The sequence below is a fragment of the Halichoerus grypus genome, chromosome 13 (assembly GCF_964656455.1).
Source record: "Halichoerus grypus chromosome 13, mHalGry1.hap1.1, whole genome shotgun sequence".
Classification (NCBI taxonomy): Eukaryota; Metazoa; Chordata; class Mammalia; order Carnivora; family Phocidae; genus Halichoerus; species Halichoerus grypus.
Genome location: NC_135724.1, coordinates 14066568 through 14088451, shown reverse-complemented (window position 1 = coordinate 14088451; position 21884 = coordinate 14066568). Strand labels below are relative to the sequence as shown.

Sequence of the window (21884 nt, the reverse complement as noted above, 5' to 3'; positions counted from 1 at the left end):
CATTGAATCTGGGAGCCACTGATGGTGAAGTGGGATCTGAGAGACAAGACATTTCTGTTTAAAAAATAGTAACGAAAAGACAGCTACATCACAGAGATCTAATAAGAGTTGAGATGTTTTCGTATAAATTAATTTTCCCTTTTCTACTGTTTTGCTTTTCTGCATAGTATCTTTTGGCATACTATTTATCTGTTTTTTCACTGCTGTGTACCCTGAATATACAACAGTACCTGGTACAGATTAGGTGCTCTGTAAATGTTTAGTGACTGAATAAGTGATAACAACCCTTTAAAAAATATTAAAGCCACCCTTGGCTTGGGGATCATATAAAAACGGGTCTCAGGCCACATTTGGCTCAGGTCTTAGCCGGCCAACCCCTGTTCTAATGCATTATTTCCCTTAAATGAATATTTTTATTTATTTATTTTTTTTAAAGATTTTATTTATTTATTTGACAGAGAGAAGGAACACAAGCAGGGGGGAGTGAGAGAGGGATATTTTTAAATTACAGAAAAATAGGGAAAGCAGTTTAACATTTTTCACAATGTGTTCTGAGTAACATTATTTCCTTGTGATAATAAATAGGTATTACTCAAAAAAGGAATGTGGTGGACAAATGATTCTGGGAAATGCTATCTTATTTTGCTTTACCTCAGGACTTCTATGGATCTTTGTTATACTGATGTGCACTATAAAACCTGAGATATCACACACACACACACACAACTATATTTTTTTCTTTCTTTTTTTAAAACTCTTCTTAGGAGCATCTTGAGGCACAAGGACCTTTGTGAAAAATATTTAGGGAACTGATTAAGTTTATCTTGCCTTCATTTTGGAAGGATATTTTTGTTGAATACAGAATTTGAATTACATTTTTTCTCATTGCACTCCAAAGCTGTTATACCTTTTTTAAATTAATAGTTTTATTTAGACATAATTTAAGTATCTTAAAATTCACCCATTTGGAGTATATGATTCAATTGTTTTTAGCATATTTATAGAGTTGTGCAACTATCACCTATTCTAATTTTAGATCCTATCCATCACCCCAAAAAGAAATTTCTCACCCATTATCACACATCCTGTTCATCCTCACCCTCCAGCCCTAGGAAATTACTTAATCTACTTTCTGCCGCTATAGATTTGCCAATTTTGTACATTCCTTACATGTAATATGTGGTTCTTTTGTGACTGGCTTCTTTCACTTAGGGTATATTCAAGCTTCATCATGTTGTAACATGTATCAGTATTTCAGTCCTTTTTATTGGATAATAACTTTCAGTTGTATGGATGTATATACTACATTTTATTTCTCCATTCATCAGTTAATAGGCATTTTGTTGTTTCTACTTTTTTGTCATTGTATATAATGCTGCTATAAATGATCATGTACAAGATTTTGTGTGGACATACGTTTTCATTTGTTTGGGATGGAAGAGGAATTGTTTGGGTCGTAAGGTAACTCAAATGTTTAACAGCTTTCTGAAGAATTACCAACTGTTTTCCAAAGTAGCTGTACCATTTTACATTCCCACCAGCAATATATGAGGGTTCCAGTTTCTTTGCATCTTGGCCAACACTTGAATATTTTTTGTCTTTTTATTAAAGTAGGCATAATTCATATACCCCAAATTCACCATTTTAAAGTATACAATTCAGTTTTAGTGTATTTATAAAATTGTGCAATCATCATTATTCTGTATTCCAGAACATTTTCATCATCCCTAAAAGAAATCCTGTACCCATTAGTAGTCACTGCTCATTCTTCTCTATCAACAGTGCCTGGCAAACCACTAATATATTTTGTGTTTTATGGATTTGCCTATTCCAGACATTTCATATAAGTGAAATCATATAATATATGACCATATGTGTCTGGCTTCTTTCACTTAGGATGTTTTCAGGGTTTATATATGTTGTTGCATGTGTGAATAATACTCCATTATATGGTTATACCACATTTTATTTACTTATTCATCAGTTGATGGACATTGTGAATAATGTTGTTTTGTTTTGTTGCCATTGTGAATAATGTTGTTAATGAACATTCATGAACAAGTTTTTGTATGAATATAGGTTTCCAATTCTCTTGGGTATATAGTATATAGTAGAGTATATACTATATGGGAATTCTATGTTTAATTTGTTGAGGAACTGCCAAACTTTTCCTAAGCAGTCGAGCCATTTTACATTCCAGCCAGCAAAGTATATGGGTTCTGCTTTCTCCACATCCTCTGAAACACTTGTTAGTATCTGTCTTTTTGATTATAGCCATCTAGTGGGTTTGAAATGGTAACTCATTGTGGTTTGGTTTTCATTTCCCTAATGACTAATGATGTTGAGCATTCTTCGGTGTACTCACTAGGCATTCGTGTATCTTCTTTGGAAAAATGTCTTTTTAAATCTTTTGCCATTTTGAAGTTATGCTCTTTTTTTTTTATTAAGTTATAAGAGTGCTTTATATTTGTAGATATAAGTCCTTTATCAGATGCTTGATTTTCAAATATTTTCTCACATTCTGTGGGTTGTGTTTTCACTTTCTAAATGGTGATTTTTTTTTTAAATTCCAGTATAGTTAACATACAGCGTTATATTAGTTTTAGCCATACAATATAGTGATTCAACAGTTCCATATATTACTCACTGCTCAACAAAATGTGTACTCTTAATCCCTTTCACCTATTTCATGCATCCCACCACCTCCCTCCCCTCTGGTAACTGTCTGTTTGTTGTCTGTAATGAAGAGTGTTTTTTGATTTGTCTCTTCTTTTTTTTTTTTCTTTGTTCATTTGTTCAGTTCATTTCTTAAATTCCACGTATGAGTGAAATCATATGGTATTTGTCTTTCTCTGACTGCCTTATTTCACTTAACATTATACTCTCTAGATCTATCCATGTTGTTGTAAATGGCAAGATTTCATTCTTTATGATTGAATAATATTCCATTGTACATATATGTATGTATATGATATATATATGATATGTGTATATCATATATATGTGTGTGTGTGTATATATATATATATATACACATATATATCTCACCTCTTCTTTATCCATTAAAGCAGAGGTTTTTCATTTTGATGAAATCTAGTTTATCAGTTCATTTGTTTATCACTTGTATTAGTTTCCTATGGCTGCTATAAAAAACAAATGTGGCATCTTAGAACAACACAAATTTATTATTTTTATTATTTATTATCTCGCAGTTCTGTAGTTCAAAAATCCAAAATGGGTCTTGTAATAGGCTAAATGGGCTGAAATTAAGGTGTTGGCAGGCCTGTGTTTTTTCTGGAGGTTCTAGGGGAAGCCTTTAAAATAGCTTCTAGAGGCTGCCTATATTCCTTGGTTTGGGCCCTTTTCCACTTTTAAAGACCTTTGCTATTAAATTGGCCCAACCTGAATAATCCAAGATAATCTCTTTATTTTAAGATCAGCTGATTAGCAATCTTAATTCCATCTATATGTAAGATAACATATTCACAGGTAATCAGGGATTAGGATTTTTCTGCCTACCACATTGCTTATGCTTTTGTGTTATATCTAAGAAATCATTGCCCTAAGCCAAGGCCACAAAGATTTGCTTCCACATTTCCTACTAAAAGTTTTATAGTTTTCACTGTTATATTTAGGTCTGTGATCCATTTTTAATTAGTTTTCACTTGTGGTGTACAATAATGGTCCACTTGCCTTCTTTGGCATGTGGCTATCTGCTTATCCCAATACCATTTGTTGAAAAATGCTGTAAGTCTAAAATCAAGAAGTATGATTCTTCTATCCTTATTCTTTTCCAAGATTACTTTGGCATTGGGGCTCCTGGCTGGCTCAGTTGGAAGAGCATGCAGCTCTTGATCTGGGGGTCATGAGTTCCAGCCCCACGTCAGATGTAGAGATTACTTAAATAAATGAACTTAAAAAAAAAAAAAGATCGACTTTTCTGAGACTTTTTCATATCCATGGTTTAGGATAGTTTCTCAATATTTGCCAAGAAGTGGGAAAAAGTCAGCAGAGTTTTTTTTTTTTTTTTAATTGGGATTGCAGGGTTTCCATTGAATCTGTGTGGTGTGGATTTCTGCTGTCCTAACATGGATATTCTCATCTATAAGCTTGGAGTGTCTTCCTTAAGTATTTTCTTCTTTTGGATGTTATTGGAAATCAAATTTTAAAAAAATTTGCCTTAGGATTGTTCATTGCTAGTATATAAAAATTTGAATTTTGTATGTTGATCTTGTGTTCTGCAGCTTTGATAAACTTATTTCTTAGGTCTGTTTATCTTTTAGTGGATTCCTTAGTTTTTTTATATTTAAAATAGAAATAGTTTTACTTCTTTCTTTCCTACCTGGATGCCTTTGGAGTTTTTATGAGAAGTCAGCAGTCATTCAAATTACTGTTCCCCTATATGTAAAATATTGTTTTTCTCTGGCTGCTTTTAATATTTTCTTTTCATTTTTGGTTTTCAGCAATTTGATTATGTGCCTAAATTTCTGTTCTGTGTTCTTTGAGCTTCTTGAATTTGTATCTGTCCCATCTCTTGTCTTACCTATTGTTGACTCCAATTCACATATGTCAGATCTTTTGCTATTGTTCCATGGGTCCCTGAGGCTCTGTTAATTTTTTTTCAATCTTTTTTTCTCTCTGTTCTTGAGTTTGGATAGTTTCTATTAATCTATCTTGAAAGTCACCGACTCCTTCCTCAGTTATTTCCATTTTGTTTTTAAACTGTTTAGAGAATTTTAAATTTCAGGTAATTTTCTTTTAGAGTTTCCATTAGTATTTTTATAGTCTCTGTTTTTCTGCTAAGATTTTCTCCTTTCTTTCATTCTGTGCACATATTCCTTTACTTCACTGAGCATAGTTTTAGTAGTTATTTTATTTTATTTTTAAAGATTTTATTTATTTGACAGAGGGTGGGGGAGAGAGAGAGAGAGAGCACAAGCAGGGGGAGCAGGAGAGGGAGAAGCAGGCTTGAGCAGGGAGCCTGACGTGGGGCTCGATCCCAGGACCCCAGGATCATGACCTAAGCCAAAGGGAGTCACTTAACCACTGAGCCACCCAGGAGCCCCTTAGTAGTTATTTTAAAATCTTAGTCTACTAAGCATAGTTTTAGTAGTTATTTTAAAAACTTGGTGTACTAATTCTAACATCTAGATTATCTTCAAGATGGTCCCTATTGATTGTGTTTAGTCTTCAGACTGGGTTGCATTTTACTGGTTCTTGTGTATCATGTAGTTTGGACTGTAAGGTGGACAAATGTGTGTTATGTTTGGAGACAGGATTCTGTTCTATTTTTTCAAACAGTGTTGTGTTTTTTCATAAGAAATTATTTTCTTGAATTCAGTCTGCAAACACTCAGTACAGTAGCTCAAATTTCATTTCAGGTTGTTTTTGTTTGTTTTGGGTTTTTTCATCTTTAGCTGGACAGGTTGCAGTTTGCCCTGTGTGTGCGTTGTTCAGGAATTAGCCAGAGATTTGGGCAGGGAAACTTGAGTTGTTTTAAAGTAGCTTAGTTGGTGTCGGCATTTTTATCTTAGTTTATTGTTTTAGTAGAATTTAGAATCATAGTTTTATAAACTGAAAATAATAATAGGTAAATGATTTCCAATGTTTTATCTTGACAATTAAAAGTAAGTTTCTTTTATTTTTCTCATTATTACAGATCGAGCTGGGAGCATCAGTACTCTTGATTCTTTAGACTTTGCAAGATATTCAGATGACGGTAACAGGGAAACAGATGAGAGAGTGGCAGGTGAGTAACATTGTAAAGACAGATTTGGATTCTTTGACATTCAAGAAATAATAAAGTGACATGAGGAATTCTCTTCCTTCTACAATTTGATATGTGAATATAATTATGTAGTTATTACACAAAGTTATGTTACTAATTTATTGGCTACAAGGAACATCTGAACCCTCAACTTCCTCTTCCAGTTGTGGGGTGAGTTTCTGGTTATGCATACCTAAAATTTGCTGAGTTCTGCTTGTGACCAACAGTTTACAACCATGTAGTTCTCTAACTGGTGTAAAGCAGGTTTAAGTTAGCCATAGCTTAGTACAAAGTTAGTTGGACCTTGTCTTTCTCATTCCTTTGATCTTCCAAACCTGGGCTGATATTTAGGTGTTGTATATCAACACAACACTACTGATTATAAAAATTGGTTGAAAAACTTCTGTGCTGGCTGGTGTATAAAACTTTGTCTTGAGACCTCTGGGTGCTCCCTAGCCATCACAGCATCTCTCCAAAAATTTCCCTTGGCTTTCCTATAAGCCAGAAAATAAAGGGTTAATACTTGGTACAGCAGGGCCCTCCAGGACCTTGCTTATTCCAATTAGAAGACCGACATTCTTTCTGAATGCTTGGTTATTCATACCAATCTCCTGTCCTCCCCTCTCCACCTTTCACCTGCTCTGCCCACATCTAATGAAGCCAGTTAGATTCTGTCCAGGTCCACCCTGGAAATTCAGTGTAGCAGCCCTGTGGCTCCTTTAGTGTCAACTGTTTCGTACTTGTCAGGTGCTTCAAAGCTGTGGCTATCTGTAATTGAAGAAATTCTTGAGTGCTTTGCAGGAATTGTAGTTTTCATAGGACATTGGCTCTTAGATGGGGAAAGCAGACAGACATCAGTTAGGTAGTTTGATATCCACCAGAATGGTGGGCACTCCTGGAGCAGGAGGGATGCAACATGGGACAGATGGGGCCCGTGGGGGCAATATGGTATCAGGGAGTACCCATAATGTGAATTACTTTCTTGACCAACTGTTGAATTTTTGTTCCATTTACTGGGACAAGTTTGTTACAGTCCACCTAATGTTTACCTGTCGTGGTCATTATGAATAAAAGTGAGTACTAATTTTTATGTAGCACTTGCTCTATTCTAATCACCATTCTAAATGTGTATTAACTCAATGACTTATAGAGTTGTCATCATCCTCTCCTCCCCAGGAGACTGAGACACTCAGAGGGATTATTTAAGACTTCAGTGGCAAGGCTAGAATTCAAATTCAAATGCAGATAGCCCAGCAACAGAGCCCACAACTGACTGTGCCATATAGTATGTCATAGCAGGAAGGACTAGGTTTGACCTGATTAAAAATGACATTTCAATATATGATTTTCATTCATTGTTCAAGAATAGAAATATTGAATAATTTTAAATCTCAGATGGTATTGTATGAGTTAGACAAAAAATGATGTAACTATTTTTATTTCAGCAGAAGCTAAGAGAGGATTCAACAGTGTAAATAATAGTGATATCAGTTGAATGGGGAAATCATTGGAAGAGTTTAATGTGGCTCCCTATATCAAATCATGATTTAGTCATAAGCATTATTTATTGACTTGTATCAAACAGTAAATCACATCAGTTTTATCTAAAAATTAACAAATTAGATGGAAATTATTTGAATAATTTTAGGACTAATTTATCCTGCTTATTTTATCATTTGTTAAGTTGCATTATGTTATATAATTATGTTGTATATGTTAGATATTAGATATATTATGTTATATGTTAATATTAAATATATGGTAGTTTATTAGACTAACCAAATATATCTGGTTTTGTATATTGTATTACTGTTCAAACGGTTATATAATTAGAAAGTAACTCTTACCCAAAAGAGATCACATAATTATTTTCTTTCCTTTAATTTCCATTTGAAAACCTAAATTTTAGATTTAGTCAGATTTAAGAGGTTCATTATTCTTATTATTTAGGTATTTTAGTGTTTCTAATTCAGGGAAACATTATTGATATAAAAGCAAAATGTTATAACCAAGCATACCTAAGAATGAAATGTTATAAATATGTGGTGGTTTTGACCTTATATTTTTAATCTAAAGATTATACTCTCTCTCTAGGTTTGGGGAGATAAAGTAATTTTTGATCATTATACAGTGCTAATATGTAAATAAACACTTTTATCTTTATTGGAAAAGGGAAGGAAAATATATGTTACTACAAGAGAATTACTTTTTAGCACTCTTGTACCATAGCCTGTAATTGAATCAAATGTGTGATACGTGGGTGAAACTTTATGAAAAAGTTTCAATTAATCACAATTCCCATTTCTAAAAAGATTTGTGGCTCTTTGCTAACCATTGGTAGTAACTTAAAAGCTTATCTAAAGACCAATAATCCAGAAAAGATCCTGTCATCTGTGATTGGATCACCTGTAAACCTCACTAGGAAAGAATAGAAATTTCTTTATTAAATTTTTCTATACCTGTCTTGGGCAGAGGGAGATTATAGATAACACAGGTACTGATTGAGACCATTGTCCCACCACGTAAATGTAGGGTCTGCTCCAACCTTTATTCAGGGGCTGCTGTTTATAAGACAAATAGATACTATGTTTTCAGCATCATTCTTACCATCTTTTTCCCAAATTTAAAAATCTGGTTCTTTTATGAAGTCTACATAGGTTTTCCTTCAAAGAGGAAAACATCTCTAAATGAACTAATGTTTATTGAGCATCTACTCCGTGTCAGGCACTGTGCTGGGGTGCTTTGTATAAAATATTTAATCTTGTTAACAGTTCTGAAGAGTAGGTCATGATATCCTTATTTTATGCATCAGGAAACTGAGGCTCACCACGATTGACAGATTTGCCTAGTAGCCTCCATATGATAAGAGATCAGGATATGAACACATAAGTTTTTATTCCAGAGCCCACAATATATCTTTTAGTACCAGGCTGTAGCTTTGACCCATCTGTACATTCCTGTGGGTGGATGGCCAAATTGTGTCTTTCCCGTACAAGACTATTTCAACATAGTCATTTTCTTTTAAAAGAAGTAAATTTTTAAAAAGCTTTTCATTTTAAATATTTTCCATTTCTGAATTTAGAAGTGTAAATTTTCACATAAAAATGATTTAAAAAGTGGTAGACACCAAACCAAATTGAGCTTAACCTAACTGAACTTTCTGTGTGTTATTAAAGAAATCTAGTGTTACTTGGTGCATGTACAGTGCACCTCTTAAGTTTTCAAGTTCTCTTAAAGATAGCAAGGGACATGCATATTCTAAATATTGGGATTGCTATTTTTTAAAAATTTATTTTAGACATTCTGAGCATCTGCTATGTGTTAGGTACTAGATATAGAAACCTGAAATAAAGTTTCCACTCTCAAGAAATTTGTCCTGAAAAATGTCTGTATCTGTAATATAAATAAATGTACAGTACTTTAGAAACGGTGGTAAGGACCTTGTTAATTTTGGGACCACCTATAACCCTGTCTCCATTTTACATGATCTGTCTTTTAGCATCAGAGTCTCTGAATATCCACTTATTCAATTAATATTTGTTGAGTGTTTATTCAGTACTCAAGGTATTAAGCTGTTCTGTTAACAATAATCAACAAAATAGAGACATGAAGCTTCTATAAAGCTTACATAATCTAGTAGACATTCTAAAATGACTTTCAGATTTTTGCCTGAGAAATAACCTGGCCCGTCCAATGATTAAGAAGCAGCATCAATAGCCCTCTCATCTCTTTGCTATTGGCCTGCAACATACATATCCAGATTCCTGATGTATTTCTCCCCTAGTACAGATATTTGTACTTAATATAAATTAGTAGGGTTTTTTTTGTTTTTCTGTTTGTTTGTTTTTCTTATTTTGAGCCTTACTTAAATCTTTATGATTTTAAGTGAGGTAGATGTTCAAACAAGGCTTTAAAGGCAACAAGCTTTTAATATGGCTGAAGGGTGTTATAATTTAGGTGATAAATCATAAAGGTCTGAACTAGGATAATTGCAGAGACAATTGAGATGAACGGTTTTTTAGTAGGGGGTTACTCAAGGGTTGGAATATATGGCTTGGACATTTAATTAATGTGGACTGAGTAAGCACAAGGGATAAGTGAAGAGTAATTTCCAGGTTTCCTGTTTGGGTATCTGCATAGATAGTGGTGCCATTAGTGGAGAGAGGCTGCAGGAGGAAGGAGATTTGAGAGGAAGATGATGAAATTCATATAGATAGATCAAATTCAAAACTTATGAGACACTCAGGTGGGCATGTCCTAGAGATAATTAGGTAGGTCTGTATCTTCGGGAAAATGTTTAAAGATTTTTGAATCTTCGGAGTACTTGTCAAAGTTAAAACCATAAGGCTGGATATCATCCCGGTGGGGTATGTAGGGTAAGAAAAGGGCCAAGATGGTACCCTGAAAAACACCAGCTTTGAGATGAGTGATAGAGGAATCTGTAAGAGAACCTGAGTAGGAAGGACAGTAATAAGATTTTTTTTTTCTTTTAAGGTTTGGGGAAGAGGATTTTTTTCCCCCCGCTAAGATGAATATAGAAAACTAAATGTCTATAAATAGAGATTGCTTCTTGCTTCCATTCGTTTATTTTTCACTATCTACTCACATGCCTAACAGTAGTATTCCTTTCTGAAGTCTGTAATAGGCAGGAAGAAGTCTAAACCCAGGAGGGGTGGTAATGTTACTGTCTTAGGCTTTTAATATCATTTTTAGGAATAGATTTCTATTCTAACTTACAATCTTAAAAGAATTTTCCTATTTCTTAGACCTGTTCCTGGGATAATAAATATTAAAAAATGGGGAAGTGGTATTTTATTATGAAGTCAAATCACTTTATAGTCAGAAAAAAATAATCCAGGAAATTCTGACTTGAAAGAAGATGGTTTCATGTCCACTCTGGCAAGGACCTTGACTCAGCCCTGTTGATTTAAACTCTTCAACAATGAACAGGAGTAGCAATAAAAAAGTACTTAACTCTGATCAGAGTCATGTCAGTTATGGAAAAAATTTTCCAAAATAATGTTTTGAGTTTTGTGCCAAGATGATCAAAGACTAGCAAATATTTCAAGATAATACAGTGATATATTGATTGGGGCTACAAGGGATTGATATTTTTTTCTGCTTTGAAATTTAATACTTTACCTTTCATGTAAAGGCATGAGAACATGATCTTTAAACACTCAGGTACCTCTGATAGAATACCAATATTCCAACCCCTGTTGGAAAATAACAATTTCAACTAATCTAGAGCTGCTCACACTGAAAATCATTAATTATTTTGGTAAGACTGTAATATATAATATTAGAATATACCTACATCTTTGCAGTTATTAGTTTAATTCCAATAAAATTGCCGTCAGTAGGGTTAGACTGTTAGTAGAGGATTGAGGTAGTGAACAGGTGGGTAGTTGGTTCCTACGGTGTTTTTTTGATTTTGTTTTTTTACAAACATACACATCCTCAAACATTTTTATGAAAAATTAAAATATTCAAAAAATACTTGGAGATTGTTTGGTACAATGTATCTCTTTACAGGATAATTAATTTTGAGCTTTAATCCAATATTTTTTAATAAAGAAGAGACAAATTCATGTATGTGTGAATATAGCTGTTCAGACCTTTCTTGTGAAACTTTCTCATGTAATTGTAATTACTTGATCATACTGTGCCTTTATAGAGATGTGCTATAGAGCTTCAAAGATATGCCTTTGTCTTTTAAAGTCTATATTGTATATTAAGAAACATGCAGCAGAGTGAATTCATTTTGATAAGCACTATCTTTTCAAAGCATTGGTAATTTTTAGTGACATTTGGCAATGTATTTGTAGATGTGCATAAAAATATAAATTCTTGCCGTCTGACATGGGTTTTTCTGGCTTTCTGTGCCTTGATCATTCAGTGTTTTGCTCTTAGTCACCTAAACTTTTCACCAACTGAATTTGAGTTTTTCACAGTTTGTGTTTTAACCCTTTTTTTAATTTATTTTTTTCATATTTCTATCATTCTGGCGCAGGCATTTCTGATCTGCAATTGTTCTGTAATATGTCTTAGTAAATTGTAAGTGATACTGAAAGCATAATACGTATACTGATTTTACCTAAGGTATGGTTAAATATTTTTAGATCAAAATCAATTACCTAAAGCTTTGAAATTAGAAAAAAAAAAAGTAAACCTATTTTGTACTTACACACTGAATGTGTGCAGTCTGACTTTAAACACAAACTCTGTTTCCAGAAGTGTAAGTTTTAGGGAAAATGTTCTAACTTTGTTGCACAGAAATGTTTGCAGATCAGCATTGCTAACTACCAAAAAAGAAATCGTAACATACATGTCATCTGACTTTTAGTTGTGCCTTCCTGTTGCTGCAGTGAAGTTCTGTGCATCAAAATAACTGGCCTTCATGTACTAGATGTGATTCAATTACATCTTCAGTTTTTAATGAAAATATGCAAACTGAGTGAATCCTAATTTTTCCATGTATTTTTATAGCTTTATTGTCTCTGATAGCATCTCATTCGCCATCTTCTTTTTTCTGTTTATTAGTCAATTAGGAAAAAATTGCCATCTTTAAATTTTTTAATTTGCTAGTTGTTATGCAGAACTATTTAAATACCATAATTTTGTTTAATATCCAGTTGTGACAAAGATCACTTAATTTTCCCAGAGCTTTACTTCATGGAAATGGCTTTCCCCCCCACAGCTAAGCTTGCTTTTTCTTCAGAGCAATATTTATATATTTTAAAGAAAGTTCCCAGTTAAGACACATTTAGTTAAATCTTGATCGTGGTGAAACATTTTAAAGAGCTTTAAAAATGTTTCCTCAGTATTCACGTTTATCTTATCAGTAGCAAGAGAAGTCTTTGAGTTTCACTAGTTAGTATCTCTTATGAAGAGATTATCTATTTGGAAAGTTATCAGAAACGTTGAAATCCTATTTAATTTTACTTAGTATTCTTAGGTACTATACTTTTAGAATTGTACAAATCATTTACTTTAGGATGGTCTTAAATAGAAATGAAAGAACAAACTGTTTCAACCCTTTGGCTTTAAATGAAACCTAAAACCATAGGAACATTTTTTAAGATATGTATTTAACATATCTATGCTTGTTTGTAGATAACATAACTTTGTTTGTAGAAAAACTTAAAGCCATCCCAACATTTTAAAATATTTAAGCCATGTTTCTTCAATATCTTAATGAAGGGATATATTCACTAATGTTTCTGTATATTGATTTATAACAATATTCTAGATAATGCATTTAAAAATACTTTTTCTTTTTTAATACTAAGGTTTTCTTTAAGTATATTTGCTTGGACTTGATCTAAATTTTTGTCTTTTCCCCTAAAATTATGTCACCTGAAAATATTCCATTGCATTTTCTTACCTACACTGAGTGAAGTACAAGCATCCAGATTACCAGTATTTTTATTTACCTAAATGAGAGTATGCCATAGATTTTATTTTTAAATAGAGCTATTCCCTGTCAGACAGCTAGAACATTTGGTCAGCAGTCCCCTGAATTCTAAAACTATGGAAAACATTCACCAGTTTGCTTGCAAACCAACTCTGCTGCATGCGTTCACAAATTTCATAAAGATTGCATGCTTTCTGTTTTCAATACAAATTGTATTTTTTTTTCATACCCATCCTTGCTTTTTATTTTTTAATTTTGTTTCCCTTTTCTTGGTTGGATGCCTGTGTGTGTTTATTCCAAATCCCTGTCCAGTCCTGGAGTTTGAACTACGGAAAGCCAAGGAGACCATTCAGGCCCTCCGAGCCAACCTGACAAAGGCTGCAGGTGGTGTACATAAAACTTTTTTGAGACTTTTTCTACTTTGACAATGTAGAAGTAGCTGAAATATTTTCAAATGTAAAATAGTAAAGTGTTATTTATATTTTCTTCCACCAGAACACGAAGTTCCTTTACAGGAACGAAAAAATTACAAATCAAGTCCTGAAATTCAGGTGGGTGAATGACAGAACTAAAAGTATCTTCCACATAAAATGGTAGAACAAGTACTGAAGGAAGGAAACTTATAGTATTGTATCTTTTATTTTGCCTGTAGGAACCAATCAAACCTCTTGAAAAGAGAGCTCTAAACTTCTTAGTCAATGAATTTTTATTGAAGAATAACTACAAGCTTACATCAATAACCTTTTCAGATGAAAATGATGATCAGGTACAATTTTTTTTTTTTGACAGTGATTTGTTTCCTTTTTAACTTGTAATCTATTTATTTTCTCTTTTATCTAGTTTCTTTAATTTTTTAAGTCCTACATACGGTAAAATTCTGTAACACTAGTTACCAAACACTTCTCTGCCCATGCAGTCTGGTATTCTTTTCGTCATGCTCCCATTGCCACACTCAATTTTGTCACTGTCTTACTCCCACTACATCTGTATCTCCGCCTTCTAAATCTCTCCGTTTTCATGTCATGCATCTCTCCTACCTACTGCTTTAACTCCTTCCTTATCAATTCTAAATTTATAAGCACTCTCAACTTTCTTTTTAGCTTATCCTCCACCTGCCTCTCCAATATTATCTTTTGCCTATTCATTATAATCTTGCCAAACAGAAGGGCTTGCATCCCCCTCAACATATCTGATTCCTTCAGGGTTTTATGCTTTTGTTCATTCTTCCCCTTGTCTCTGAAATAATTAGTTCCCTTATCCCTTCATTGCTTTGTGCCTTATAAATACCTAAACCTTTTCCAAGAGAGTGCACAGGTCATCACCTTTCCAAAATCTTTCCTTCTACCTCAAGACAGAAATTGACTCCTTTCTCTAAATTCTTGACAGCTCTTTAATTATAATATCTATAATACTAAGAGTACCTGTTTATGTCCTCACTTGAACTGTGAAAGCCCCTGAGTGGAGACAATATTTTATTCCTTTTTCTAAGCACACAGCAGATATCTAATAAATGTTTGATGAATATAGTTAGATAAATGGACATTTGAATAATATGTGTAATAGTCATTTAATAACTTTTTTAAAAAGCTTAAGTTTGTTTAGTTCTTGTTGTAGGCCAAGCACTGTGTTAAGATCTTAATATACATTTTATTTTATCCTTACAAAAACCCTAAGAGGTGAGTATTATATCCATTATACAGATGACCTGTTTAAGTTTCAAATTAATTTATAACAGTGATAAACAGAGACAGATATGAATTTCATCTTGGGTCCAATTTCTCCAAAGCCCCCATTTTTAATACCTGCCTTATATTTGCCTCAGATTTAAGCCTCAATAATGGGTATTCTCATTATTCAAATAAAGCTTCAAAGGGACACCTGAGCGGCTCAGTCGTTAAGCATCTGCCTTCAGCTCAGGTCATGATCCCAGGGTCCTGGGATCGAGCCCCTCATCGGGCTCCCTGCTCAGCGGGAAGCCTGCTTCTCCCTCTCCCACTCCCCCTGCTTGTGTTCCTTCTCTCGCTTTGTCTCTCTCTCAAATAAATAAAATCTTAAAAAAAAAAAAAGCTTCAAAGGAGTAAGAATGTCACATTTAGAACATTCAAATGAATATGCCATAGTTTCTCAAAGAGGGTTTCCCAAATAAATTATAAATAAATAAGTTACAAGATATCAAATTAATACTAAATTTTGATGTATTAGAGAAAGAGAGAATGGTAGGACAATATATTTGTGTGTGATTAATTACTCTGGAATTTTATAAAGCTCTTCAAAAAATCTTTGCTCATGGAATGCTTGAGGTGCTATGCCTTTTTGTACTTTAGTAATAGAATTGTATTAGATTGAATTCAAGAGAATGTTTCATACACAGCAAATCGAAGAATAGCCATTTGGATTCTGAAAATTGTAAGAAGCATTTTTAATAATATAAATTAGATTCAAACAGCTATCGCAAGAAGGCAAACAGATTAAATTGCTTGCTTACCCACCAGAGATTACACTAAATATATATAGGTTAGAATAATAAAGAAAGGAAGAACAAAATTAATGCCATCAATTAGTTTACTTATAAATAATGGGTAAACTTATGAACTAAGATTTTCTTAATGTAGACATGTTGTATGACTTCATGCAAATATTTATGTTTTACAAGCTTGAAAGTTAACACAATCTTGAAGGTTAAGAGTTTGCATTTTTGAGAGACTTAATAACAAGATTGTATGTGTAACATTTTGACATCTAAGACAGTTAAATCTGTTTACCTAGAATATCAGGAAACTTATAAGAATAATATCATATACAGTGGAAGATGTAAAGTAAGTTTAACAATGATGTTTTCTCACTTGGAACATACACTTTGAATTTACAACAAAATTATGATTGTGTTAGGTTTTCAAGATATTAACTATAAGGAATAAAATGAGTCTCAAAAATGCAGGATAAAATTTCTTCATAGTTTTTAAAAAATATTATTATTTATCTTTTAGGATTTTGAACTCTGGGATGATGTAGGATTAAACATTCCAAAACCTCCAGACTTACTGCAGCTCTACCGAGATTTTGGAAATCATCAAGTGGCTGGGAAAGATCTTGTGGATGTGGCCAGTGGTGTGGAAGAAGATGAATTAGAGGCTCTTACACCAGTTTTAGGCAGCCTTCCGCCAAGCCTTGAAACTCCTCAGACTGTAGAGGTGAGCAATATTAACTAACTAGTCAAGTCCACTAGAAGTATTTAAATTGTGTAAAAGCATGCTATGAGATCTTGAGTTTCTGTTTTTCTCCCATTTTGATTTTAGAACTCCTTGCTAGTACAGAAATTAGAAGATAAAATTAGTTTATTAAATAGTGAGAAATGGTCTTTGATGGAGCAAATCAGAAGACTTGAAAGGTTAGTACTTAATCATCATTTCTAAAAAACCTCTTAAAGTTTTTAAAGAAACTGACAGATTATATAAATATATAACATAATATTTCAGTTGTAAGACATAATTTTTCATATTCTAATACTTCTGAAAGAAAGTCTTATAATTGTTTTAAATATTTAATATGTTCTTTTTCCCCAAAAAAAGTAGTAATCATGTAATTGGTTCCCCATGGTTGTGTCAGTATTAATAAAATAACTCCTTCACACTAATGTTGTAAATATTTCCCACTGATTATTTCATTTAATTCTTACTATAATCCTGTGGGTTAGATGAAATTATTCCCATTGTGCAAATACAGAAAAGAAGGCTAAATGCCAATTCAAAGTTTATAAGGTCATTTTTATGCTTCATTGGTAAGAGTTTGTAGTTATACTTTTAGGTATATGAAGCATTCCTTTATGTAGTACAGAAAAGCTTAAATCAGTTGCCAAACAATTTTCTATTAATATGTTTCACTTTTAATGCATGAAACCTAGTATGAGGTTTATGCTATTGCCAAAGTTTTAAGAATATAGTTGTTCTCTGATAATTTCTCTTTCTTTCTACAGTGAAATGGATTTCCTCAAAAACGAACACTTCACCATCCCAGTAGTTTGTGACTCTGTTCAGCCTTCTTTGGATCATAAGGACTCTGAAGACAGTGGACAGAATCCAGTTATAAATAGCTCAGACAAGCAAAAAGACCAAGATATCCATCTTTCAAAATCAGATGAAGTTGATTCCACTATTCCTAAAGAGAATTTCCCAAATTCTGTCCCCAGGAGAGAAAAAGAAGAAATGCCATCTTCTTCTCCATCACGTAAAAACATAGTCCATTTTGATAAACCTAACAGGTTAGTATGCAACCTATGTTTTGAAATGCATCTTTCAGCTATTTAATACCTTGCCAAACTGGAAGAGCTTCATTTCTTATTTTGCAGGTCAGATGTATGAATTTTTACATTTGGCATGAACTTAACACATAGCAAGGTACATGTCTCAAAAACATATCACAAAGTAATTACTAAGTTCAATTACATTAAAGAGAATTAAAACATAAATGGGGTAGCTTCTAGCTTAGCAAAGTACTTAAACCCATAAAATAATATGTATGTTCTGTGTGCTGTAAACTCTTGTAACCAGTGATTTTTTTTTAAAGATTTATTTTATTTGAGAGAGAGAAATAGAGCGCACATGCACAATCGGGAGAGGGAGAGGAAGAGGGAGAGAGAATATGAAGCAGACTCCCTGAGGAGTGCAGAGCCAATGCAGGGCTCCATCTCACAATCCTAAAATCACGACCTGAGCCAAAACCAAGAGTCGGACACTCAGCCTACTAGCCACCCAGGCACCCCTAAAGCCAGTGATTTTTACCTTTTCTCTGTCATTAACAGACTCAGTAGAAGATTTTGGTACTGCATAGTTACCAATGTAAATAGGGGAATTGTTTCTGCTCGTAGTCCTTTTTCCTGTGTCTGCTTCCATTACTAATACTGTATTATTAGTATTCTCTTGATTCATTTACTTAATTTTTATTGGGTCTGTCTCAGTGATTGAAATCAGATGAGATAACAGTGGTACTTGCCCTTTAAGATCAGATTTTCTAGTGGAGAAAAAATATAATTTAAAAAATTTTTAGGTTGTAAATCATTTTAAGAAAGGAATATCTACTGTGCTCTTTTTTATATTTTAGTTCTAAATTCTTTCTGTATCCTAACTTATTTCATCCTCACAAATATTCTGTGGTGCAATTCTGAGCCACAAGTCATACTTCCTCCTTGTATTAAACAGAAGGATATTACACTTAGTGTTGGGATATAATAGGAAAGTATGACTGATTTCTTTTAGACTTAGAGGCACTCATTATTAGTAAGAAGTATTTGATTTTTTTTTTAAAAGCAAATCTTTCCACTGATGAGCCACAACTTTTTGTATACCTACTAGCCATATTTTTCTTTAGGTATTGGGGAGGTTACAGAGTTGAAATAGATACGGCCCAGTCTTCAAGTTGCATTTTTTCTAGTATGGATAAGATAGAGTCATAAAAATCTATGTTATGATACTCAACAATAATGGCATTTGTAATAGTTCTTTAGTGTTTAGGAGTACTTCCATATATCTCTTTTGGTATGCAAAGCTACTTTCTGGAGAAACGTGGTTGTTAAATTTGTTCAACTAATTTTTTTAGCTCTTAACTATGTGCTAGGCAGTGTTAACAAGGAATATACTGGAAGGCAAAACATGCGGTAACCCCTTCAGTCACAAACATTATAGTATGAGAGAGACCAACAATCAGACAATCATAATAAAGTATGAAAAATAGTAATATAAGAGAAGTTCACCCTTGCTTTGGAAACACACAATCAGGGCACCTAAGCTAGTCATCAGAACAGGGAAGTTTTCAGGGAAGAAGTGTCTAACCTGAGGCGTGACGACTAAATAGGAGTTAACCAAACAAAGAGGTAGGAGGAAGAGTGTTCCCAGTAATGGAGGATAGCATGTGCTAGGAGAATGCCACACGTTTTGGGGAACTAAGAAGAATTTAGTAAGGTTTAATCAAAGACTAAGTCATGTAAGCCATGTTAACTCATTTTAGAGAGCTGGGACATGGTAGGTATCTAAGTTTTAGAAAGAATCCTCTAAGGTAGAGGTGATTGGAGGGTAGCAAGACGGGAGGAAAGAAGACTAATAGGGTGTCTTTTGGAAGAATCCATGTAAGAAATGGTTGAGGCCTGACTTGTATTAGAAAGAAGTAGGTAGAATTTAAGATAGTTAGAAGGTAAAAGCTTGATTGGATTTGGGGTGAAATGAAAGGGAAAAATAAAGGCTGATTTGTGGTTTCTGGGTTGGTTGATTAGATGGATCATGGCTATTCCACTGAAAGAATATGGAGGAGGAAATAGATGAGCAAATAAACTCAAGCTTTGGTACATTACTCCCTGTGATCATAGAAATTACTGAATGCCACTTTGTAGTGTATGCTAAATAACCTCTGTTTTGTAACTTTTAGTGTTAGCTCTTTTCTTTGTGGATTGAACACATAAAGCACAACTCATAGTCATATTTTATGAATACTACTACATAGAAACTAGTGTCGTTTTAGAGATACAAATGTTTTAACCTTGTTTTTTAAACATAAATAAGCTAATATTTTCAGTTACAAAAAAAATACACTTTCTTTACAATATACTGTGAATGTTGACTGAGCCTCTGCTTCATTTATCTTTAATTTTTACCTGTTTTTTGTGGGTTTCTAATATTAAGGTTTATCATTATCATTAGAGAGGTCTGCAAAACTTTAATTCCTGTCAGCAACTTTGTATCCACTGTTTACCTTTCTGGGACCAGAGAGAATTAGGGAGAAAAAAGTCCTCATTTCAGATTTTGCAAATACTTTCTGTAATCATTGACCTGTTCTACATTTCAGGTTTGATCCGTTGACATTACAGCTGTTCATTCACATATCATTAAACTTTTTTAAAATCAGTTATTGCTAATTTTTTCCCCTGTATAATTCTCTAGTGAAGTATCCTTCAAGTCATTGGTGGCTGAAAAATCCATTTAGCGTTTGTGGGGCAGTATTAATGCAGGTATAGTAGTTATAACATGCAGCTTACCTTCTCCTAAATGCCAGTGGTAACTGTTTGGTACTCTCCCCTTTTCGTCCAATTTTTCTTCTAGGAAATTGTCTCCTGCTTTCCACCAAGCTCTACTCTCTTTTTGTCGAATGTCAGCAGATAGTCGTTTAGGATCAGAGGTAAATTATATCATATATTCTTGGAACTTTCTTAAAATATTTGGTTTTTCTTAGTATCTCATCCAAAAACAGCTGTGATAAGACTCTATTTCAAATAAATATCTATTTTTTAAAATAATGCTCTAAAAAATAATTCCTAGAATTTTAAACTTTTAAAAAGGTATTTGATTATTTCTGTCCTTTGGATTAAAGTTTTGTTTAGTATCAAAGTGACCTTTTGTAGTCTATTTTTAATTTGTTATGTCTGACATATGGTAATATGCCTCTTTTTGGTATAATTTGGAAACCAGTGTAAGTGTATATATTGTTTATATTTCGGTTATTTTTAGATTACTCCATTATTTTTACTTCATTAGGAGTGGTTATCTTTTTTTTTTTTTAAGATTTTATTTATTAGAGAGAGAGCACAAGTGGTGTGGAGGGGCAGAGGGAGACCAAGAAGCAGACTCCCCACTGAGTAGGGAGCCCCATGACGCTAGACGATGCTAGGCTCCATCCCAGGGCCCTGAGATCATGACCTGGGCTGAAAGCAGATGCTTAACTGACTGAGCCACCCAGGTGCCCCAGGAGTGGTTATCTTTGATTGCTGAGTTTGTTCTCAGATTTGTTTTCCTCAAGTGCTTTGTAATTATTGGAGGCTCATCCTGACAGGGTATTTTGTTATTTTTTTCTTTCTATCTTAATACTCACTTCTCCCCTTTTTAGTTGTTTTGTGGTTGATTCCACTCGACCTCTTGTGGGCTTCAGTTTCACAATGTCATTGCTAATATGAAAGAGCTAACGGATGATTTGAATACATTTCTGGCAATCCTCACAGCAAGACTGGGTCAGCCTCCAGGCCTCCTCTTATACACAGCTTTGCTCTACAAACTCAACAGTTTGATTGCCATAGGCATAGATTGAAGCTATGTAGGGCATCTTTTCAAGAATAAAAGAAAAACCACTGAAGCTACATCAGTCCTGTGTTATCCGTAGTTGTTCCCAGAACTGCAGCCTAGTAGGGCTCCTCTGATTCACGCTTGCTTCTTCCTGGTGTTTTCAACCCATTTCATGCTTACAGAAATGTTTATCCTACATGAGACCACAGTTCTTGTTGTTGATGGGGATGTCCTTGTTATTACCATTACCATCAGAAGATGGAATTTTGGATGGGCAGAGGTGGCAGGGTCTAAAACATGAACTTCAAGAACCATCATTCATGGAAGTTCTACACTGTCATCATTTATTAATTCTTTGGTTTCCTAGGTGTCTCGGATTGCAGACAGTGAGAAAAGCGTTATGTTAATGCTGGGGCGCTGCCTGCCACACATTGTTCCTAATGTACTGTTGGCAAAGAGAGAGGTGAGACACATAGAAGGGTTTTCATCCCAGTAATCTCATCATGTTGTCCATTTTCTGTCACTTTGAAGTTTAGTGTTATATTTTTATTTTGTTAAAGTCTATTACTTGCAATCATATTCTTACTTTTGTGCATGCATCTCTGCTCCTAGAGAATGGTTTTACACCTCTGTCAGGTGAGTTCAGTAAAACTGCATGGTA

The 21884-nt window shown here is 33.7% G+C and overlaps 1 protein-coding gene across 9 annotated transcripts in view; it reads left to right on the top strand.

Annotated features, from left to right (window-relative positions):
- RELCH (RAB11 binding and LisH domain, coiled-coil and HEAT repeat containing) overlaps positions 1–21884 on the top strand; it is a 118629-nt gene that overhangs the window by 18474 nt on the left and 78271 nt on the right. For 4 of the 9 annotated variants that reach the window (XM_036109034.2, XM_078060208.1, XM_036109031.2 and 1 more), the window contains exons 2-11: positions 5660–5749; positions 13497–13568; positions 13680–13735; positions 13837–13950; positions 16172–16375; positions 16481–16572; positions 17158–17442; positions 20270–20345; positions 21591–21686; positions 21836–21859. In XM_036109034.2, coding sequence (XP_035964927.1) covers positions 5660–5749; positions 13497–13568; positions 13680–13735; positions 13837–13950; positions 16172–16375; positions 16481–16572; positions 17158–17442; positions 20270–20345; positions 21591–21686; positions 21836–21859 — 1109 coding nt within the window. The remainder of the gene's footprint in view (positions 1–5659; positions 5750–13496; positions 13569–13679; positions 13736–13836; positions 13951–16171; positions 16376–16480; positions 16573–17157; positions 17443–20269; positions 20346–21590; positions 21687–21835; positions 21860–21884) is intronic. The other 5 variants (XM_036109033.2, XM_078060209.1, XM_036109032.2 and 2 more) reach the window with 3 other exon arrangements.